The sequence below is a fragment of the Podarcis pityusensis genome (genome assembly GCF_964106645.2).
Source record: "Podarcis pityusensis genome assembly, chromosome: 4".
Lineage (NCBI taxonomy): Eukaryota > Metazoa > Chordata > Lepidosauria > Squamata > Lacertidae > Podarcis > Podarcis pityusensis.
The window spans coordinates 74,167,424-74,190,972 of NC_138027.1; the positions used below are offsets into that span (position 1 = coordinate 74,167,424).

The 23,549-nt window shown below is 39.9% G+C and overlaps 1 protein-coding gene across 3 annotated transcripts in view; it reads left to right on the forward strand.

Annotated features, from left to right (window-relative positions):
• The window catches only part of GABRB3 (gamma-aminobutyric acid type A receptor subunit beta3), a 198,314-nt gene that overhangs the window by 153,857 nt on the left and 20,908 nt on the right, over positions 1-23,549 (forward strand). For 2 of the 3 annotated variants that reach the window (XM_081001393.1, XM_081001394.1), the window contains one exon: positions 14,965-15,185. In XM_081001393.1, coding sequence (XP_080857519.1) covers positions 14,965-15,185 — 221 coding nt within the window. Of the gene's footprint in view, positions 1-12,572; positions 12,737-14,964; positions 15,186-23,549 lie in introns of those variants that run through there. The other variant, XM_081001395.1, reaches the window with a different exon arrangement.

The window sequence follows — 23,549 nt, forward strand, 5'->3', positions numbered from 1 at the left end:
ATAAAATACACACAAGGTTTGCCTCTTTGGACGAAACATATTTGGCATCTTCACGTAATAAATTACTAATTTTACTTCGCTTGCTTGCTTGTTTTACTGGCCTTTTGGTGTGTCTGATCTTGTAGAATGATGGAAAAACTTGAGAACAATACAGGTTAATTAAAGAAAGCCATCCAGTTGCCAAAGCCAGCTGCCTCCAACCTGGTGCCCTCCAGGTGTTTTGGACTACAGCTCCCATCAATCCCAGCTAGTCTGGCCTTAGTATAAAACATCTGGAGGGCAGCTTCCCATGCAACTTGCAACACAACAGTTTTGCACCCCCCGTTTTGGTGATACAGGCCAGTAGAAATGGGGAATGGGAAACGTCAACCACTGAAGGATACTGTAAACCTAGTAACTAAGTTGCGTACATAGATTGTCCAAGAAATGCGTCTAAAGACGGTGTAGTGAGAATGCTCCCCCCCCCCAACATGGCATTTAATATCCAGATAAGGGAAGGCATGCAAAATCTTTCCTAACCTATTCCTTCTGAAAACATCCAACATTTTGTGCCCTTAACAAGTGAAGTAAAAACCATGTTTTACCTTTCTTTGGGAAATTTACCTTGGTTTTTGTTTTTTTTTTGTCCTCACCACTATCTTTTGTGCATCTTCATACAATGAGATTAATTGGAGTCTACAGAGACTTTCCTCTTGTGTGCCGTGGGAGGGTGATAGAATTTGCCATCCATAGTCATTGATTGATTGATTGATTGATTGATTGATTGAAGGAATGAATATGGCAGGTGTTTCTGTTTAGGAGATCCGTATTTTGCTGTGGAAGGTTGGTCTGTGCTGTATTAATGCTGCTATCATTTTATTAGCACCAGGCAAAGCCTGTATTTAAATGTAAAACATTTATTTAAAGTGACCTATGTAATGTTTTCTTTTAGAGTTTTATGCCCATTGTATGGGTGTTTCAATCTTATAAACGTATACCTGATTTTCCTTGATACCATACACATCATCCTACATGTGTAGGACTTAGGGGCCAATGTACAATTTACAGCTGCTCTGTGTTCTGGCCAATAAAATTATGGAACAGTAGATTGCCCCAATTGCATGAAGAGTTTCCATTCCATTTGCAATCACCACCAGAATAGCCATAACATGTAAATCTGCCAAACAGGTAAAAGAAGAAGAAGCCTAAAATGTGTTTCTCTTTAGATGTGAAATGAATAACTGTGAGGTCTGCAAGGAGGATATGCTGTTCTCCACCACTCCTAGCTAAGGATAATTTAATCTAGGTTTGGGTGTGGAAAGAAATAAAAGACTGAAACAGCAACTTCAGCCTGCGAGTGAGATAGGCTGTGAGGTACAGATTTTGGCTCTGTAAGGTCTCAAAAAGTGCCTTTTTGGTGTGAGGGAAAGAGACTTCCTTTCTCTGGCAATCTGATATGCATCAGTGGCAGGAGAACACTGCCATTACTTGGGAAATGATCCCACTACAAAACAACAGCATCCAGTAGGAATTCTGCAACAAACTCGCGCTGATATCAGTAATGGAAAATACTCAACTCAAAATAAAATATTTGCCACATGATGAGCTATTTTACTGTGACAATAGTGTCATGACCTTGCAGTTGCTGGCAAGACTGTTTTGAGTACAAATGTACAGGAGCAAGAAGTCTTAGGACCTCTTTCTTGTGTCAAATAGGTTTCTGGGGGGGATTTTTTTGGGGGGAATGAATGAATTCCCATGCCCCAAAAATAACCCAGAGGTGCATTTTAAATAAAAGCACATATTCTACTCATGTAAAAACACGCTGATTCCTGGACCATCTGCAGGCTGGATTTAGAAGGTGATTGGGCTGGATCTGGCCCCCGGGCCTTAGTTTGCCTACCCATGCCATAGCAGAACATGGAAGCACAAGATCTAGTTATCCCCCGCTTTAAGAAACAGGTATAACATTTTAGCACATAAAGGAGGTAGCTAACACCCAACCTGTTATACTAGCATGGATTATTCATCAGTATTAATTAGCAGCGGCAATGCAGAAATGCAGAAGAGAAGACTGCAAGTTCTTGAAGATGTACAATATATATTAAAAACTAATTTTAAAATATAAACGAAATAAATACATGAACAACAGTATTACAAAACTAATGTCTTTGGTTGTTTCACATACACCTTCCCTGCTCTAACCAAGTTGTATCATTGCAGCTGGACAGGAGTGAATTGTGTCATGTGACACTGATTGCTTTCTTCAGCTTGAGATGGTTGTTTCTGATGCCTTAAGAAATAGGTGTTGTCATCTACAACCTACAGCAAATACTATCAGGGCTGGGGAATGTTCTCGTTTCTGTTCAAACAACTGCTGAAGCATTTCATGTTAGCATTTAGAAAGAAGTCATCATTATCCTTGGGAGACTAATCAGTTTCATGTATATTTCACAGCATGAAGTCCTATTTGCACTATCATTATCCTGAGATAGTAACTCCTGAGCTCAGGACATTCTAAGATTTGTTCACATGCTCATATGAAGGGAAAAGAAAGCTGAATGTTTATTTCTATTAGGTGATGGTTTACTATTTCAATGAGAGAAACAAAGACCTTAAAATGACCCAAGATTTAAATCAGGCATAGGCAAACTCGGCCCTCCAGATGTTTTGGGACTACAACCCCCATCATCCCTGACCACTGGTCCTGTTAGCTAGGGATGATGGGAGTTGTAATTCCAAAACATCTGGAGGGCCGAGTTTGCCCATGCCTAATTTAAAAGGCCTTGAATCAAGCTTGTGTTGTTTGGGTCATCAGTGGACTGCTAGTAAGCTGGTACACAGCTGCTGGGTATTAGAGGTCTAGATTGGCTGCAAAATGAATGGATGAGTACAATACCACAAATATGTGTTGCATTTTAATTGGGTGGCACTGCTAACTTCATAAACTATCCCCATAACTTTAAGATGGTGATGATTTAAGCCAGTGTAAATCAACCTGCTAACTCCTTTAGTCGTGTGAGTCAAAACCAAGAGGTAAGCTGACAGAGTCCACTCCAATAAAAACACTGGGATGGGACTCCATCAGCAGTAGGCAGTGAGACTGGAAACCAAGATGGCAGTAGATGTATTCATCCTCTGGATTCAGCCCATTAAGTCAACAGAGGAACCCTGATGTTTTTCCTTGAACGGTGGACCTCCTGCAAAAAGTTAGTCATCTCTGCAGATAAGATTGGGAACAACTTTTTAAAAATCCAGCTCACATCTATCTTCAGAAGTTTGGAACATGCTCCTATCTTCTTCATAATGACCATATCTCTCCCAACCACTTTCCTTGACTTCTTAGTGCATATTTTCTAATCTTATGAAGGGACTACAAGATTGGAAAGCATGCCAAGTTCAGTAATTAAGGCATTTAACAGTCACTAGGTACCATCCCATTTATGGCTCTCATTCTGGGACATGCTGAATATTTTAGTGACCTTGAAAAATCAAGCCCAGAGTCCTTAGTCTTAAAAAAGAAATAATCACATTAGGCAACCAGTTAATTAGATCTCACTTAATTAGCAGACATACTCCTAATAATTTTTTGTACTTCTAATTAGCTTCTACTGGCTAAGTCTCATTTAATATCTTATTCCAGTTTAATTAGAATTTTTCCATAAATGGGATTGATTTGGTGCTTACTAGGAAAGTTAAGATAATACCTTGCCATAATATTGTCAGTTATGTAACTTTATTCTGCTAGTTTAATATTTTTTTCAGTGTTAGCTGCTCTGAATCTTAAAGTTGGAGTGGGTTCAGAATCAGAATATTTTGGATTGTGTTCAGCTAACTTTAACTCAGAATAGATCCATTGAAATTAATGGACTTAACTTAGTCATATTCATTAATTTTAATTGGCATACTCCATGTAAAACTTTGCTGAATACCTCCAATTCAAAAGAGATTATTATTGTTGATGCTTAAGTAACAGTAATTTAAACAAGACTTCAGCAAAGAAGAAATGAATGTTTTGTGTATGGTATACAAGATGTGAATCAGAAAGTCTAAAACATGATATTAATATAAGTGAATGCCAGCTGCTGGAGAATGTAACAAGTGCAACAAAACAGCAGCATAAACATACTGTTTGCAAGCCCTCTTGATTTTAATTGTATTCTCCAGCAAGAACACACTTGCTTCTTAGCAGATTTTGTCTTACTATAAAAAATAATAATGTGGGAACAAGCTGACTAAAATTGGTCATTTCTTAAATTCTATTTAAAAGGCTTAAGCAGAAGCCTATGGAATAAACAAAAGTTTCAGAAACTTGGCCAGCTCATTTTCTGTGTTATTAAATGTCCTTTAAAAATGAATGGAATAAAAACTGTGCAGACATGCATAATGCATAGTAAACCCCGCAGTTAACTGGAGCTGACACTGAAAAGGCTTTGGCTATAAGAGTCTGTCTATGTTATTGTTTTTATTGTGCAGTAATTGTGTCATTCCTACTCAATTACTGTGGGCGTTCTAGCCATCTCTCTGCCTGCTAGTACATCAGCTTCAGGGCAATGACATTTTTCCAGCACTCAGGCAGCAGCCTATCCCACACCCACCCAGGTACTCTTGCCTACTACCATAAGCAAGTAATAAGTGACATTACTCCAGCTTCCACCATCACCACATGCAGCGTCGTATTGCCAATTCATGAACCTTTTTGATTTTTTATTTAATTTTTCCTGTTCAGTTAGTTGGCGGCTGCCTGCTTCCCCATATCCCAAGCACACATCTCAACTTTAGATAAGCACCCTAAACAATTATCCTACTGCTGCAATGCTATACAGTTATACAAGTACCAAAAAATGCAAGGACCATTGGAGGAGAGAGACTGTAGGCAAGCGTTTATATGCTAATGCTAGAAACCTCTGAGCCTGATGGGTGAATTGGAGCACTTGGGTCTTCGAGGATGGCATTGTCCTATAGCAGGCACAAAGAAAATCTGGTGGGATGGAGATACCCAATGGGACACAATTTTCCTTGGATAAAAACTCTATAGGAAGGGCAGAAGTGGTGTCTGTCAAGAGTTGTTCAGCGGAATCCCTGATCTGGACCTTGTGTAGAAATAAATAAGCTTTCCATCCCCAAGAAGGAGTTTCAAAGCTTTACTGCCGAACAGTCTTATATACTAACTACAAAGGATAAGTGTTATAAGTGTTACAAAGAAACAAAGTTAACATATTGCTTTCAAGTCGCAGGCAGTGTGGTTCAGTCCTTTATGCAGTACAGTAAACTTTCCTCTCTCTGGTCCCAGAGAGAGATCCTAAGCTTGTTCATCATTGCAGAGCTTAGCTTCATCTGCCACTGCTGCTGCTGGCCATCACTGACTTTTCAAGTTTCCTCTTCTGCTTTGAAAGATGTGCAGCTGGGCTTCTGGAGATGAGTCATCAGGTAGCCTAAGCCCGTGAAATGGAAAAACACCAGCTTTTTGCTTTCACCTAAAGTAAAACCTCTCACTTAATGTAAACCTCTGTCTTCCAAATGCTAACCTCTACAGATGTTTTAACCTCAGCATGTACAAACATTTTATGCACATTAAACTTTTAGCTTTAACAGTGTCACTCTGCAGGTCAAAGCGAGCATTGAGTCCAACAAGCTAGAAATCCCAGAAGGGTAGACTCCCCCACAGAATTATTGTGGGTGATAATATTGGCCCCCAAGTGTTATTTAGTCCTAGGGATGTCCTATTGTCCCCCTGATCAAAATGTTCAAGGAGATCATGAGATGATGAATGAAACCAAGGAAACATTCAAAAGAAGAGATGTTGTCGTGGTAGCCAAATTTTTTTTGAAGAAGTCTCTTAAGATTAATAAGGAACCAATTCAATTCAAACAACAACTAGTTCTCCTTTACTGATTTTTTAAAATTATTGGCCGCATGCCTCTCAGTTGTACAAAAATAGAAAACTTTTTCTGACCTCCATGTTTCTTCTTGGTTGTATAATGTTTGGAATATTGCTCTTCTAGAAAAAATAACATGACATGTGGGAGCCTCATGCAAATCCAGATTCTTATTTTTCTTTCTTTCTAAATATATTAAAAATAGATTTTAATATTATACAATACAGTCTCAACAAAGAAAAGAACATAGCATTAAGATTATGGTGTCATTCTGCATGGTCTTAAAACATTGGCAGTCTGTATAGGTCCTCCACAAACAGGTTTGTGAGGTTGTTGGAAGAGCTTTACTTTCCCCCCCTTTACATATGAAAAGAAGGGACACCAGGTTCACAAATGTATTTTCCTTTATAACCCCATTTGAAACTCTCCTAAGGCCAGTTAGTCATTCTGAACTAGCTATATCCCAAATATTATTGAACCATGTCTCAAGAGTTAACTCCACCTGGGATTTCCAGTGATACACTATCATCACTAGACGTGTGGCTACCAGTAGGAAAACAAGTAAATCTTTGTGCTGGGTAGTATGGTTGGAATCTGGGTTTAGTTAAAGCAGGGCTAAGGCTGGGTTTGGCAAGAGAGTTTATTTAACCATCTTTGCGATAATATCAAAGACCCTGGTCCAAAATATATACCGTAAATAATTTTGCATTCCCACTAAGCATGAAAATACGTTCCAAGGTTCCCATAGCCTCTCCAACAAAGGGTGTGTATGTGTAGGGATTTATTGATTTGGGCTAGATGCACCAGAGTCCAATACCACCTAAGAATGACCTTCAGATAAGCTTCTTGAAGGTGAGATGAGATAGTTCTTAAGGGTGGTGTCCATTCCCCATATAGTGTTCTACAAGCATACTATAAATCAATGAAACCATGCCTTTCATATCACAATGGGGTTCAACACACCTTGATTCAAATATTGCAAGGAAACGAAATCCTTCCCCTCTTTCTCTTACATGTTTTGCAAAGGAGCAGCACTGGAAAAGTTGAAGCCAATTAGGGTGCAGATCTTTTTGCCTTCCCTTTAGCCTTTCTTTTGTTATTGCTTTGCCTTTGTATATTAAGTCTCAAATTCTATACACTCCCCATTTTCCCATTCTTTATATTGCCAATATTGTATCTGCCACAAACAAGGATAAAACTTGAAAGTCTTAATACCACTTCATTCACTTGCCCAAGCAAGGAAAAGCCCGTCATCCCTGACTGTTAGCTATGCAGCCTAAGGTCCACAAGTTCCCATCCCTTATTTAGAATAAGAATAAGTAATGAGGGGGGTATCATTTGTTTATAAGATTAATATGCTATGCTATATTATAGTTCATGTTTCAATATTTTCCGAAATTTAAATTTGGCAGCCACTTAGTCATACTGGTTTACCATACACCTGCATATAAGCACGCCTATAAACTTGCTGAACCTCTTAATGAGGGTGAAAGAGGAGAGCGCAAAATATGGTCTGAAGCTCAACATAAAAAACAACCTAAGATCATGGCCACTGGTCCCATCACCTCCTGGCAAATAGAAGGGGAAGAAATGGAGGCTGTGAGAGATTTTACTTTCTTGGGCTCCATGATCACTACATATGGTGACCGCAGTCACGAAATTAAAAGACGCCTGCTTCTTGGGAGAAAAGCGATGACAAACCTAGACTGCATCTTAAAAAGCAGAGACATCACCTTGCTGACAAAGGTCCGTATAGTTAAAGCTATGGTTTTCCCAGTAGTGATGTATGGAAGTGAGAGCTGATCACCAAAGAATTGATGCTTTTGAATTATGGTGCTGGAGGAGACTCTTGAGAGTTCCATGGACTGCAAGAAGATCAAACCTATCCATTCTTAAGAAAATCAGCCCTGAGTGCTCACTGGAAGGACAGATCGTGAAGCTGAGGCTCCAATACTTTGGCCACCTCATGAGAAGAGAAGACTCCCTGGAAAAGACCCTGATGTTGAGAAAGATTGAGGGCACAAGGAGAAGGGGATGACAGAGGACGAGATGGTTGGACAGTGTTCTCGAAGCCACCAACATGAGTGTGACCAAGCTGTGGGAGGCAGTGGAAGACAGGAGTGCCTGGCGTGCTCTGGTCCATGAGGTCACGAAGAGTCGGACATGACTAAACGACTAAACAACAACAAATAACAAATAAACTTGCTGTCATTTAGACAAATACTTGGTCAGTATTTTTCTACTCTGTGTCTTTATCCATGGATAGAGAAATCAAAAGGAAGAAATCCAAGAGGATGGGCTGGATGTTTAGAACATAGCAGATGCTTAAATGAGATTCATGCCAGTTGCTTGGATGAGTCCAAAGTAAGCAGCTTGTGCTGTGGAGCCAGATTGCACGACATTGTTTATGTTGAAGCTGTAGCAACTAAGGCCAGAGCGGTTCTGGAGCACTGCTGTCAGTTTCAGTGCTTCACTGACAGGAGACCAAAGGAAGTGGCTTGACAACTGGAGTCTTAGTCATAAAAAGATACGGTGCTCGGGCTAGATTTTTAAATGTGAACAGCATAGCAAACGGAACTCGAAATGCGATAGAAACCTTCCTCCCCACACCAGAATCTTAAACGAGATGTCTCACCATTTTTTCTTTCAAAGGGGGAGGAAAAAAAACTTAAAAGTTGCTTGGCACACAGTGTGAACTATTAGAGTCTAAAAATCTCGCAGCATAGGAATAAAGTGCTTATGAGAGTAAAGCCTTCAAATAATGTAAAGGCTTGACTGACTCACACAAAACTTCAGCATTTAAGCCTTGATCCTAAATGTATTTATGTGGATCAAAACAGCTTCTCTTTCCCCATTCCTTGCGGCCCGGGAGTAGGGGGGCGGGGAATGCTTCATGAAATGTAAATTAAAACCTAATACTGGCGTAGTCAATTTGACTCCAGGCACAGCTGCCCAGAACAATAATAACTAAAAGGACAAACTATAGGGAGTAGATAAATGGGAAGATACCAGTACAAGAGGAATTCCCCAGCCTTCCATTCTGCATACTGTCTGTTGTGCTGGGATTTAGGCATGGCTAAAGAGGAAGAAGGGGAGAATTGTGGTGGTACAAATAGAAGGAACTGAAATTGAGCTCAATCTCAATCCTTTTTCATGTGTACCCACCTATCAACACCCGTAATGTAGGTGTAGCACACACTACATCTATAGTGACTACATGTAATTTGCCATCTAACATTCTTTTGAATGAAAAGCCACCAAGTGACAAAAGCCACCATCGAAGAGGATTGACAACAACACTACATTGCGATGGATGGAGAAGAGGGCAAGGTTTTAAAATACAACAAATATATCAAATTGTGCTTTGGGTGGTCTAATTCCCCAGCAAATGAAAGCATCTGCCTCGTTTGTATGATTAAAATAGCGGCATTTGTTATGGTTTGTTAATCTAGCTTTCAAATGTAAGCATGGGCATTTTAATTAGCTGTATACTGTTTGTGTGTTAACTCATTTCGCATTCGTTTCATGCAAGTCTAATTTATCATATGTGTGTTCATATTCTGCATACATAGGCACCGAAAGATAATAATTAGGAACATCTGTTAACATTTACCACAAGCAGATGTTAAACAAATTACATTGTTTATATACTCAGCATCAATTCGGAATAAGGCCTATAAGTATTCCTCAGTGTTCAATGAATTACATGTTATTCACTAGTACAGTTGTACTCTTTCTTTTTTAAAAGATATATATAATTACTTACAAAACACTTAATATGCTGTTATGATAAAAATGAAAACAGCAAGAGTTTCAGTTGAAATTTCCACATTCTTGAGCCTTCTATAATTAAAAATTAGGTGCAAACTTGGATTATGCTCCTCGACTGCAATCATGAGTTCATAGAAAGACAGAGAGATGATTTAGCAGTCTACCTCTTCCAAGGCTCCAGGTACAGCCCAGCTCCCAGACTTCACAGCAGGGAATTGAGGTTGACCAGGCTGGTCAGTTGTCCTATGTGTAGTGTGAAAAGCACCCCTGCTTGTGGGAAATTTATTGCAATGGTTCATTCAGTGCAGTGGTGGTATGTAGAGGTGGAGATGGTACCACTTGGCTCCTATGGGGGGCACTCTGCAACCTGAAACTCTTCACATAGGATTGCAGCAGGATTATTATTATTAATACTTATTAACCCCTCTTTGCCATGAGATCCCAAGGCACTCTCTTCAACTGCCAATGCCCAAACTTCTGAGGGCAGTGGAACAGCCGAGAGGACCTTCTTTGCTAATCTAAACACCCATCAGGGTCTTGTAGGGAAGGAGACAGTCTCTTTGGGGCCTAAGTCATTTAGGACTTCAAATACTAATGTGAGCACCTTGAAAGGCCCTGGAGATGAACTGGCAACCAATGCAACTGTTTTAAAACAGGTTATATGAATCTAAATGGACTGCTAGCTAGTGTTCTGGCCACTGCAGTTTGAAGTTTCCAAGTCGACTGCGAGGGCAGCCCCATTTGACCATTTTGATACAGGGTTTTTCCCCTGAAACTGCAGCATTCAAAGATTGGCTGAGAAATGTCTGTCTTCTTTTGAAGTTTATTTGGATGGCAGTGGAAAGCTTGAAAAAAATATGGTTTGAGTTTACTTCAAAGATGAGATGACAGCTTCAAGGAATCCTTTCCCCCTGCCTCCTCTTGCTAAAGCAAAGCAAGGCCCTCATCTGGCCACTGCTACTTCAGGTTCAGTCACAACTGTCTTTGAACATTTTGTTCCTTTCTTTAAAGTGGTTACAATGATTCCAAATAATCTATCCCCTCGAGAGTGTTAGCTTAAAAAGGAAATAAACTTTGTGCTGCATAAAGCAATTTCAGTGCTTTGCTGAGCCTAAGGTTATTTGTCTTTTGAATGGTAGTTTTCTTGGGTATTTAGCTTTCTGGTCCTTTTTTTAAAAGAGCTGTCGTCAACAGTCTCAATCTACTAGTTGTGTCTTTCTCCTGATGTTTTCAACCTGGAATGGCTGGATCCTGAAAAATGCCACCTACACATCTCAACTCCTTTAGGTTGCATTGCGATACAGAGTCTTTAAATGCAATATTCGAGTACCTTTGCTATATCTTTGTGTATCTGTTTTATGTGGGAATATTGCTTGTGCAAAGCTTCCTGCAGCAAACATGTAAAGGATAAATGACAGAGGTGCATCTTTAAATGCTCTGTGATTAGTTGAGAGCAGACCATTCTACTCTTCATTGGCTAGCCTTTGCTTGCCACTTCCAGTACAGTATCATGCCCCCTTTTGCTATACACTTCGGTGTGTAAGAGAAAGAAAGAGGAAAGGAAATGGACATATTCCTTCAGTCACTGAGTTTGCGGTCATGTGCACAATTATCTGGAGGTAAGCTCTATCAACTGTAGTAGATCTTTCATCTGAGTAAACATGTATACGAATGCACTATGAATCTTTTGCGATTCATTTGGACCATTTTAATCAGGAAGGGAATTTTGGTGTCCTATCGCTATATTCATAGAGGTAGTGGCATCGCTATATTCATAGAGGTAGTGGCTAGGGTGCTGGACTCAGACTAGGACTGCAATCTTGCATCAATTACCAGGGAGTAAGCCCCATTGAACTCATTGGGACTGACTTCTGAGTAGACATGTAAAGCATTGTGCTGTGAGAATGAAGAGACTTCTTTTTTCATTTCTTGTTTATTTTAAAATATTTATACTGCTTCCCCAGGCAAAGGGCATCCAAAACAACCTACAACAATAAAAGCTGCAATGATTTAGTGGGGGGAGAGAATCTGTACTGCGTAAGACCTAAGAAATTTCCCCATAGGAATCAATGGAAATCATTTACTTGTTATGTGACTGCTTGCCTAACAGATGATTTCCTGAGTACACAATGTGTTCAGATCATGAGATCTGTGTGTATTGTCTTCCGTGTGATATCTTCTGAGCTCCAGGTGTATGACCTTAATTTCCTAAGTTGAAGGCCACTGACATTGCCTGGCATCAACTAAGGAAGGGACATCTATGTATTTATTCCATAAATAAATCCATTGCTCAGGAATTTTCACATCAATTTACAATTTTGTAAATTGTATAAAGAAACTGTACTTTTAAAATAATAGAAACTGTATTATAAGTAAATAAATTTCTAAAATTCTTTACTTTTAAGCCTACCTTAAGAACATTCCTTTGAACATGGATTTTTTTTTTTGTATTTGTTTCCAATAGCTTTTCACAAAACATTTTACACAGCAATCAATAAACATAAAGAACAACTTATTTAGAATGCCTGCTGAAATTGAAAGGATTATTTTTAGATTATTCAGTCATTAGAACTGCGCTGGAAGCCCCAATAAGCCAAATTATTGATTAGAAATAGTAAGCATTTTAAAAAAAATTATGACCAATTTACATTTTCTCACTAAAGCAATATTCCAGAATGCAACTTATAACTGCAGGAATAGCTCCTTCAATGGACAAGCTTTTATATCATTTGGGCAACAGGAGACTGTGGCACAACAAAAACAATCTCATGTTATTGCTCTGTCCCTTCTCTTTCCATGCCTGAAAGCCTAGTACTTTGTGGTTAGTTTTTCTTCCCATGCCAAAATGAAGATATTGTGCCTTTTGTTGCTATGCCAACCAACCTTCTATTGCGTGCAGTATCTCTTAACACTGGTTGATATGGCAACCTTTCTCATTACACTTATACCCACCAAAGAGGTTGTTGGCATACTTATTCACACCAAAAGGCATGCACTTTGGGAGGCTGCTTTCATTGTGCTAGAGACCTGCAAAAATGTTGGCGTGCCACTTGGCCTTCATTTGGAGCCAACACATTTTCCAACACTAGCTAAAAATATGCTCTGAGGTAGGTAAAACAAGTCAAAATTAACTGTCCTGCTCCTTTACTTAAAGAAGCACAACAGAGATAAGTAATTGATTTGGCACTGACCTATTACTATTCATAAAGGTAAAGGTAAAGGGAGCCCTGACCATTAGGTCCAGTCGTGGCCGACTCTGGGGTTGTGGCGCTCATCTCGCTTTATTGGCCGAGGGAGCCGGCGTACAGCTTCCGGGTCATGTGGCCAGCATGACTAAGCCGCTTCTGGCGAACCAGAGCAGCGCACAGAAATGCCATTTACCTTCCCGCTGAAGTGGTACCTATTTATCTACTTGCTTTGATGTGCTTTCAAACTGCTAGGTTGGCAGGAGCAGGGACTAAGCAACGGGAGCTCATCCTGTTGCGGGGATTCGAACCGCCGACCTTCCGATCGGCAAGTCCTAGGCTCTGCGGTTTAACCCACAGCACCACCAGCGTTACTATTCATAAGAAGCCCTTAACTGTTATAAACTTTCTTTTCTTAAAGGACCTGCAAACAGAGAGAGAGAGAGAGAGAGAGAGAGCGCCTCCTGCCCACTATATAGGTAGCAAGGCAATAATCTGGGAAACTTTGATGGTCATGTTTTGCAACACAGAGATTTTCAAAGTCTCGGGATAAAAAAGCTGATGGGAACATTTCCTCTTTAAAAAGGTCTATTCAGTTCAAGAAAGTTGAAAGGAAATATCCTTGTTCCAAAGAGAACAAACCTTGTTTCCACTCGTGTTTATGTATAAGATATCCTGTTACATATGAATAAATGCACAAGCACCTTCAGAATAGAAACACAAACCAAACTTTATTTAATAAACTTAACACTGTAACTCCCTGTTCTCTCCCCCTCCCAACTTCTTTTAAGAACTTTTCTTTGTGAAGTGAGCTGCAAAATAATAAAAAAACAGAATATTGGGGCCATCTGTTCTTCCTCATCTAAATAAATGTAATTTTATTCCAAATTGGAAATTGCTTTAATAAGTTGATAGGAGCCCCTTTCCAGTTTTTACAATGCTGATTGTAAAATTATTGAGATTGTAGAATTTTTTATTTTTCTATAATGGGAGAGCCATGTTTTCTCCACCAGCTTTGTTATATAATTCTATTACACTGCGATAAATGATAAAACAAATATTTTATGGGTGGCATTGTGTGTGAAAAATACAGTGTGGCAAAGTTTGGAGAGGTAATCACAAGTGTTTCAGTATTTTATGTATTTAAATATTTGTTCACAGAGTTGTATGGTTTTGAAGGCTACTAGTTTATGAAGTCAGCATGAAAGCAGCTTCATCTTCAGTTACTGAGCAGGAAGCTCTTCTCTTCTCTTTCTCCAAAATGGGAATATGATGGAACTTTTGGGAGAGTACTAGATAGCTGTGGCGTGCCTTTCCTGCTATTTATTCTTTTTCCCAGAGACACAGAGTTCTTTTAGACTGCTTCTAGTTTAATCAAATTACTAATATTGCACTATAATGTGGTTTTGGTGCTACACATATACCTGTGGGTTTTAGTAATCTAGTTTTTGGTTCCAAATTACTTATTAGAGGCCAATAAAAATACTTTGCAATTTTATTACTACTAAAACCAAGCTTTAATTAAGCTATAACTGGTAGAGAATGCATTTGTTCCTATCCTTTACATCAGAAATTGCAGAAAACACCAGGGGGTATATTGTCCTTCTGACAATGCACTAATAGAAATTGTTCATGAGCACTGAGAACGGAATATAACTGCTATTTCTCTGAACAGTAGTGACAATCATTCTCCACCAAAGATAGTTTTTCGTCTTGCAGTATTGTATCGTATCCCCTGAGAAATTCATGTCTGATTTGGGATTCTGAAAAATTCAGATGGATGCCCAATTCTAGTGCAGCTTCTTTCCCATGCTTCCTTCCATACAAGTAATTCCAAAAGTGTTCCCGTAGAGGCAAATGTTACACCACACAAGGCAGCAGCCCTCACAAAAAAAATATTAGCGATTTATCAGTGGACATTTGAGGAAGAAAATAAAAAGTTGAAACTTTCCCTACACGTTTTTTTTTTTTTTAAAGCAATGACCCAGTGACATTTTAATTACACAGAATCGCACGGTGCTATGCAACAGGACTCAAATGTTGAACACAAGCTAGGCTTAGAATGAAGTGTATCAGACAAAGAAAATGTACAAACTTGATTTCAGAAGTGTGATATATATGACTTAAGTTTCTTCTCTTCTCTCCACCAGGACTACACACTAACTATGTATTTTCAACAATACTGGAGAGATAAAAGACTAGCCTATGCTGGGATTCCTCTCAACCTTACGCTTGATAACCGAGTAGCGGATCAACTATGGGTGCCTGATACTTACTTCCTAAACGACAAGAAATCATTTGTGCACGGTGTTACTGTTAAGAATCGAATGATTCGCCTTCATCCAGATGGTACAGTGTTGTATGGCCTCAGGTATGTAGCAGCGTGATCAAGATTTTTCCAGTATTGGTTTTGTGCTGTTGACCTTTGTTCCCTTGGTGTTAAGTTATCATAGACCCTCTGCCACCTATCATGCGTCCTCTAGCATTTCTCTAAAAGATTCCCCCAGAGAATAAATGACATTGCTAATACAGTGGTACCTTGTCACTCGAACGGCTTGGCTCCTGAACAAATCGACTCCCGATGCAGCTTCCAATTGAGTGCAGGAAGCTCCTGCAGCCAATCAGAAGCTGCACCTTGGTTTTCAAACAGTTTCAGGAGTCAAACGGACTCCCGGAACAGATTAAGTTCGAGAACCAAGGTACTTGGTGCCAGGTACTTTTGCCAGGTTTTCTTTGCTTCAAAATTTAAGCTATCAACTCATATCCAAGTATCTATCAAACATTCGTTTAAAAGCATGTGGTCTGTTGAGACTTGCACTCCAAGGTCTAGTCATGTGTGAAACTTAACTCCTCATCCTTCCTGCTCTTTTACCTCCCAACCCAACAGAGCATACATTCCCTCCTATCTCTGGGGTTCTACATGGAAGTTCCCTCAGACAAACATGCCTTTCTGGTACCTTAATGCCATTGTGTTAGTGGGACAATGAAAAGTGTGTAATATATTTAATGTGGAATATCCAAAGCACTGATAATGAATCACAAGGTAAAGTGAAACTCCTATTGAAGTCACCATGTGGGAGGCTGCTAGTTAGGGCTGCTATCTCATGAATCAGTTCAGTCATATAGAGAGTCTCCATATCAGTGCCAGCAGGGGAGCTTTCCGTTGATCACACTGATTCATATGATAAGCAGCAGTGCCCAGGGAAGCACATGCCTGTAGCTTGTGAGTATGGTGGAAATAACTCAAACTGGGCACCAGTGTTGGGTGAAATCAGGGCACAATTTTATTGACTAAGCAGCATGTCAGAATCTGCCCTTATTCACCTCCCAAGTCAGATCAGAGTTGTTTGTACTAAGGGTTCATTGATTCAGTTCACATCAAATGCTTCATTTTCAAAACATTTTTACACTCCACACTCTCCCAGAAACCCCTGGACAGATTGAATCCATGCTGGAGGGTCTCCTCTGTAAACTTCGCTCACTTTGGCCAAAGAGGATGGAAATTACACAGGGAAACACAGAGCTTCATTGTGTACAGAGTGGCTCAGAATTCAAAACACAGATCCAAGTGGACAGAGCACAGAGCAACTCAGAAACACATTGGAATTTGTTTTTAAAGTCACAGATACTGATGCAAGGGGTGGGGTATGCACACCTTTATTTGAGATTATGAGGCCTAACAGCTCCCCAGCCTTGAAGCAATAAAATCTACCACTTCCCTAACATTGAAAGAGGAAGCTGTACAGTTCCTGAGCTTGCCCCCCAAAAGATGCAAACCCTGAATTAGTCCAAAAGCATCAAGGCTGAGAAACTACCCAGTCTCAGAAATAAAAAGCTGTATTTCTTGCTATGGTCTTGTTTGTGAAAGGAGCAAGATATATGAAAAACACATTCCGTTTTAGCGAAAGCAGGATTCGTTATGTTTTCATTCCTGCTCATTTCCCAGAAAAATATGAGCAACCCAGAGCCTCTCTACTACTGCCTCAGTAGCCAGTGCTATAATACCACGGTGTTGCATGCCACCCCATTATCCAAGCGCTGCAAGATTCCAGGGGTTCCAGGTTCTTACCCAGGATTTGTGTTTCCTTTTGGCAATGAGGTACAGCAGAAACTGTGGTGTCTTTAAGAGCTTATGCTGGAGGGTTTCACAGCATGAACACACCAGAATGGGTCTTGTTTCTCCCATAGCTACAGCCTTAAATTCAAACAGAAAGCAAATGTTGCTCTGGTTCTCTCTCCAGCTTGCTGCTTTACTTCTAGGTCACATCACTGCTCCCCAAACTCTCTACTTTCAATTATGGCTTTATCCATTGAGAGAAGGGGCCCCACCCATTTGCCATCTTGTACCAAGCCCCTTAATCTCCCTTAACACCCTAAATTCCCCTTAATGTCTCATCACCCAGGTTTATCACCTCACCAGGAGGGTAGCCTATCTATTCCAAGAATGTGAACCCTGGATTAAATTCTAACATTTGTTAGATCCGAGGAGAAGAGGGGTCTGGCACCCAGGTTAACAATGCCATACCATAGCAACATTTTGTATATAGACCAAAGCCCAACAGCAGCAGTAAATAATGACTCAATGTTAAGTTGCTCATGTCATGCCAACCTTTAATTCAGTTCAACAAATAAACACAAGCTCTGAAGACAAATTGCTGAAAGCAGCAAATCTCTTAAAGAAAACAAATGCTTACATTATCTCTTCAGATTGTAAGAGCTAATTCCATTCTATCCGCAATTTAGTCTTGGAATTTTATTAAACATGTCGAGTAGATGTAAATTACAAAGATTTCTGTAGAAATTAAATCAGCTCAAGGGTATTTACTTCAAACTATTTTCAAGCACTAGTTTGTTGTATATGTCTAATTACATAACTAATAATATTAATCTAAATGATATGAAACTGTGACATGTTGTACAGAGTTTAAAATAATAATAAAAACCTTACCAACAGCAGCTTTGAGCGTTGCTGCTATCTGCAAATTCAGCCAGTACACTACTTGTATGCATGTTGCTCTTCAAACACGGCATGTCTTGCTACTTGAGTGTGGAAATTCCACTCATTGTGCTGGTGTAAGACAGTTGTGGCACTTCACAGCTTGCTGCTGGTGCCAGACTGATTCAGAGCCTCCCAACTGCTGATGGGAGATGTTCCCCTCAGCCATGGGGAAGTCAAATTTTACCCCTCTCATGATGTCAGCCCAATTGTGGGCAGGCTTTAGGAGGCATCAGCAGAGGGCAGAGCCAGGTGGAAACTTGGTGTTGTTTCTGCTTGGGTCCCCTTCTTTGGGATTTAAAGGGGCCTGCCTCCTCGCCCGGCAGTGCAGTCTGCATTGTGAAATAACAATGCATTCAGATGCCTGCACTTCTTTAGCAATTTCTGAAGACAGTCACAACAATTGCATTTAATGGAGATTACCTACTTCTAGCTGCATGCAGGGCAAGAGATTTGTTGTTGTTTAGTTGTTTAGTCGTGTCCAACTCTTTGTGACCTCATGGACCAGAGCACGGCAGGCACTCCTGTCTTCCACTGCCTCCCACAGCTTGGTCACACTCATGTTGGTGGCTTCGAGAACACTGTCCAACCATCTCGTCCTCTGTCGTCCCCTTCTCCTTGTGCCCTCCATCTTTCCCAACATCAGGGTCTTTTCCAGGGAGTCTTCTCTTCTCATGAGGTGGCCAAAGTATTGGAGCCTCAGCTTCACGATCTGTCCTTCCAGTGAGAACTCAGGGCTGATTTTCTTAAGAATGGATAGGTTTGATCTTCTTGTAGTCCATGGGACTCTCAAGAGTCTCCTCCAGCACCATAATTCAAAAGCATCAATTCTTTGGTGATCAGCTCTCACTTCCATACATCACAACTGGGAAAACCATAGCTTTAACTATATGGACCTTTGTTGGCAAGGTGATGTCTCTGCTTTTTTGGCAAACAGCATTATTGGAAAAAACTGACACAAAAATTCTAAGCAGCAAGAGGTCAAAAGAAACACAACTATTTCTATGCAGTCTGGTATGCCTTTATTGATTACAGAATAACAGAACAGTGTCCATAGTTTATGGCACAGTCTGGTGTGCAAGAAGTATGCATTTTAATTTTTCCCTTCCCCTCTTCCTATAAATTCCAATTGTTATTGATACAAATTACCTTTTACTTATGGTCGCCAATCTAAACAATACATGTTACCATGCATCGTTTTGTCGCTGTTATAACTGTAATTATTTTGGTATATACACTTCAACACAACTTTGTTAATATACTCATAAATGTTTACCTAAGTTTTTGTCATTGTTTTATTTTTATGTAATAGTTGCATGCCATACGCTCTGATGTAAACAAAGATATATCTCAATACAGCCATGTTAAGCAGTTTCAAGATGAAAATGAATAAAAACTACATTACGGGGGAGGGGGGAGAGAGAGAGAGATGAAATAATCCAAGCTCTGCTGATGTCAACTGTAACACTCCCACTGATGGGATGGTTTGGTCAGAATTCACCCAGGTTAAATGATTTGCATATTGACAGCACGGTTAGCCTTATCCTGGGCTATAGAGGGTTTGGCTCAAGTGTTCCACTGCTCATTTCTGCTACATGAGCTGCCCACCCACTGCCAATATACAAATGTCTCCCCCTTCCACCCACCTGATGTGCAGGTGAAGCCCATTGGCAAGGCCCCCATCAATGGAGCTGAGTGGAAAGCCCCAAAGCAGAGAGGCTGAATTGACTCGGGATCTGCTGGATCCTGAGTGGGTTCCACAGTCATGTTTGGCTGGTATTGAGCCCAGGCCAGGCCCGATCACTGCACCAGCCTCAAGCTGGCCCAAGGATTACCTTCCCCTGCAGCTTCTGCCACTGCTATGAATAGCAGGACTGCAGATATAGCAGTGGCTCTGTGGCGTCACAGATGCAGAGGGGGGTTGAATTGTGGCCTTAGATTTTTAAACTTTTAGGTAAGGTTTTTAAAAAATTATACACAATGGTACCTCGGGTTAAGTACTTAATTCTTTCCGGAGGTCTGTTCTTAACCTGAAACTGTTCTTAACCTGAAGCACCACTTTAGCTAATGGGGCCTCCTGCTGCTGCTGCGCCACCGGAGCACGATTTCTGTTCTCATCCTGAAACAAAGTTCTTAACCCGAGGTACTATTTCTGGGTTAGTGGAGTCTGTAACCTGAAGTGTATGTAACCTGAAGCATATGCAACCCAAGGTACCACTGTAGTAATGTATAATCTATATCCTGTTCACTCTCCAGAACCCATTATTTTCATTATTTACAGGTGGAGGCTGAGCTACTATTACTTGCATTAGATCATTCAGCTTGTGAAGGAGAGAAGGGTTGGATTCTGGTTGAAGTCCTGTATTTTATCTGTGGGTCTGCTTTTCTTTCCAGATGATGAGTTTTTGAAGCCGACTCTTTAGATATACAGTGGTACCTTGGTTTAAGAACAGTCCAGTTTTAAGAAGGATTTGGTTTACAAACTCTGCAAAACTGGAAATAATGTCTTGGTTTAAGAACTTTACCTCGGTCTAAGAATGGAATCTGAATGGTGGAAGGGCACCGGCAGTGGGAGGCCTCATTAGGGAAAGCGCGCCTTGGTTTAAGAACGGTTTTTGTTTAAGAACAGACTTCCGGAACGGATTAAGTTCGTAAACTGAGGTACCACTGTACTGCAGATTTTATGTTCATACAGAAAGAACTCAGAAAGACAAATTCAGACATAACTGTAGGAGCCACAGGCATATTTTAAAATGTGGGGTGTAGATAACAAAAATAACTTTCTGTGGATAACAAAAATGACTTTCTGAAAACTATAATTGTCTATACAATCCTATTCTTTCCCACCTTCCCTTTCACCCCATTTTAAGGTAGTTACCATGGTCATGAGCATTGTGAATAATATGTCAAGCCACAGAACACTTAGATTTCCTGAAGTATAGTCAGCTTGCACATTTTCAAAGAGAAAGGTCACAGCTTAAGAAATGGACAAAATGTGAGATAAACACAAACTGACTTCTCAATGTATTGACTTGTTTATTTATAACATTTATGAAGAGATAAGTATCAAAACCAACCCAATATTTCCAAATGCATTTAGGCAGACAAAGTCTACAACATTTGAAAACAATTAGCCACTGTTTGATAAGGTTTCAACTTTAGTTATATTGCAATAAAGAATCGGTCTTGTATTGTAGTCAGGTATTGCTACATAGTTATGCATTGAAAGAAAGAAGAATAACTGTTCCTTCCTTTCTTTGATACATAACTTCCATAAACACTAGCCTAGGTTTTGAGCTGCTTGGTTTGGCTTATTGCAAAGATGCTTGAGGTAGCCCTTATCAACACAAGCTTCCTGTAAACAAGGGGAAAGGAACGTTTAAAGGTCCTTGAATGTGCCATCAACAAGTGGTAGAACATTCCTTTGTGAAGATTTATGTGTAAAGATGAAATCCCTAAACTCACTTAGCAGGGAGTAAATCCCATTGAACTTTCTTATAATTAGTTCTGAGTACCTTGGTTTAAGAACAGCTTAGTTTATGAACAACTTGGATTAAGAACGCTGCAAACCCGGAAGTAGGTGTTTTGGTTTGTGAACTTTGCCTTGGAAGCAGAACATGTTCTGCTTCCTGTTGAGTGTGTTTCATTTGTAAATTGAGTCCTGCACTGCTAAGGGAAAGCACACCTTGGTTTAAGAACACTTTGGTTTAAGAACTGACTTCCAGAACAGATTAAGTTCATAAACCAAGGTATCACTGTACACAAAAACAGGAATGCATTATAAAGTTTACAGTGGTCATGTAAGTGTAACTTGGGGCTAAATTTTGTTATACTTATCTATTTTTTTTAAAAAAATCCTTGAATATGCTGCTTATTCCAAGTGTGCAAGCTGTGCAACATTTTATATCAACAATATAGGAGTATAAGGAATACAGGCATATAACTCAAAACCACAGAGAAAAGCATTGTACCATAAGTATTTAAAGTGTGTTTGGCCACATATATTCATTTTAAAATGCATGCAAATGCACGATAAAGGCTAGGAGCTCCCTTGATTTATTGAAGCAAATCATTTTATATTTGTTTGCGTAAAGAACTTGATGCAAGCAGAAAAGCTCAGGTCTTTTATTTGTCCGATGCACTAAACTGGAACTGCTTGCAAAACGATTCCACTTCTTTAACAAATAAATAGGATTATATAATTACCAGAATGGTGCATTTTAAAACAAGCTTGATTGCCCCTTAGCTTAAGGTAGCATGGTTTTCAAAAGGGGGATAATTTGGTGTTACTTGTACATGTTAAGTCACAGCTGCTGCTGTCATACTGGAGAAATACAGTCTCCCTGTAGTAAATAGTCTTGAGCACCTTGCCTGGGGAATTAGCTGGGTGCTAGCAGATGTTTGGTAAAAAGGAATTCATCCCTGAAGCCACAGACCAGCTGCAAAGGCACTCTTCAGAAGCTGTTTCAGTCCTTAAGAGTTTTGTTAATTTTTTTATCCTGCATGCTATAATGTGAACCCTTGAGAAATCTTTTGCAGCTTTTCCTCCATCACCCCAATTCATCTTCCATTTGGCCGCACCAGTGCTGATCAGTCTGTTTTCCCTCATTCAATGAAACTGTTTGCTTTGAACTTCATTGGACAAGTTTTCTGACAAACTCCATAGCAAGCTCACATGATCAAGCCACAGAGTAGCAAAATTTCTAAGTCAATGAATAAAGCATTATGTTGAAGCACTTGTTTAAAAACCACACGTTAAGGTTGCAACTGTGCACCCACTTACCTAGGAGGATGCTCCATTGAATTCAGTGGGATTTGCCTCTGAGTAGACATGCTAACTGAACTTCCACATGATTGTTGGTTATAGTCTTCTGTGTCAAATCAGTTTGATCCTCAACCTGCATGTGTTAGATTAACAAATAATGTCTTTGGTTCTAAGTAGCACTGTATTGTGATAGAGATAGCATGGAATGTAGCAGTTTTCTAATCCAACCAAGCTTTGCCCACATTGGACCACCTCTTGCAGCAAGTGTCAGCCAGTGTGGTGTAGTGGTTAAGAGCGATAGACTCGTAATCTGGTGAACTGGGTTCTCGTCTCCACTCCTCCACATGCAGCTGCTGGGTGACCTTGGACTAGTCACACTTCTGAAGTCTCTCAGCCCCACTCATCTCACAGAGTGTTTGTTGTGGGGGAGGAAGGGAAAGGAGAATGTTAGCCGCTTTGAGACTCCTTCGGGTAGTGATACAGTGGGATATCAAATCCAAATTCTTCTTCTTCTTCTATATCTCAGCCATCTGCATATTATTTTAAAAGCTCAGTTATATGCAAAATTATACACAACCCCACCATATATAGTAGGTATAAGCGTCATGCCCCATATGGTACTCTATTCCTTCATCATCATTTTATAAATAACAACACAGAAGTAATTTGTATAGAGTTATATACATTGTTGCATGTATCTGTTTATGTATCTGTTTATTTACTTTAGGAAACCTGGAGCGTATATGTGTGTGATATATATGTGATATGCAAAAAGGGGGCGGGGAATCATGTTTTTAGTGGAACTGGTAAAAAAAAATTTGCTTCTCATTGAGATTAAGGAGTAAGGGATTAGAAAAGGAAAATGGTTGTAAGATAAGCTTGACATCAAGGTTTGCAGAAAATTCCAGGCCTAGTACTTTGTTCAAATATGTGTTCCAATTTTTCAAAACTGTTCTTCCCCTGAAAAAGAGGTT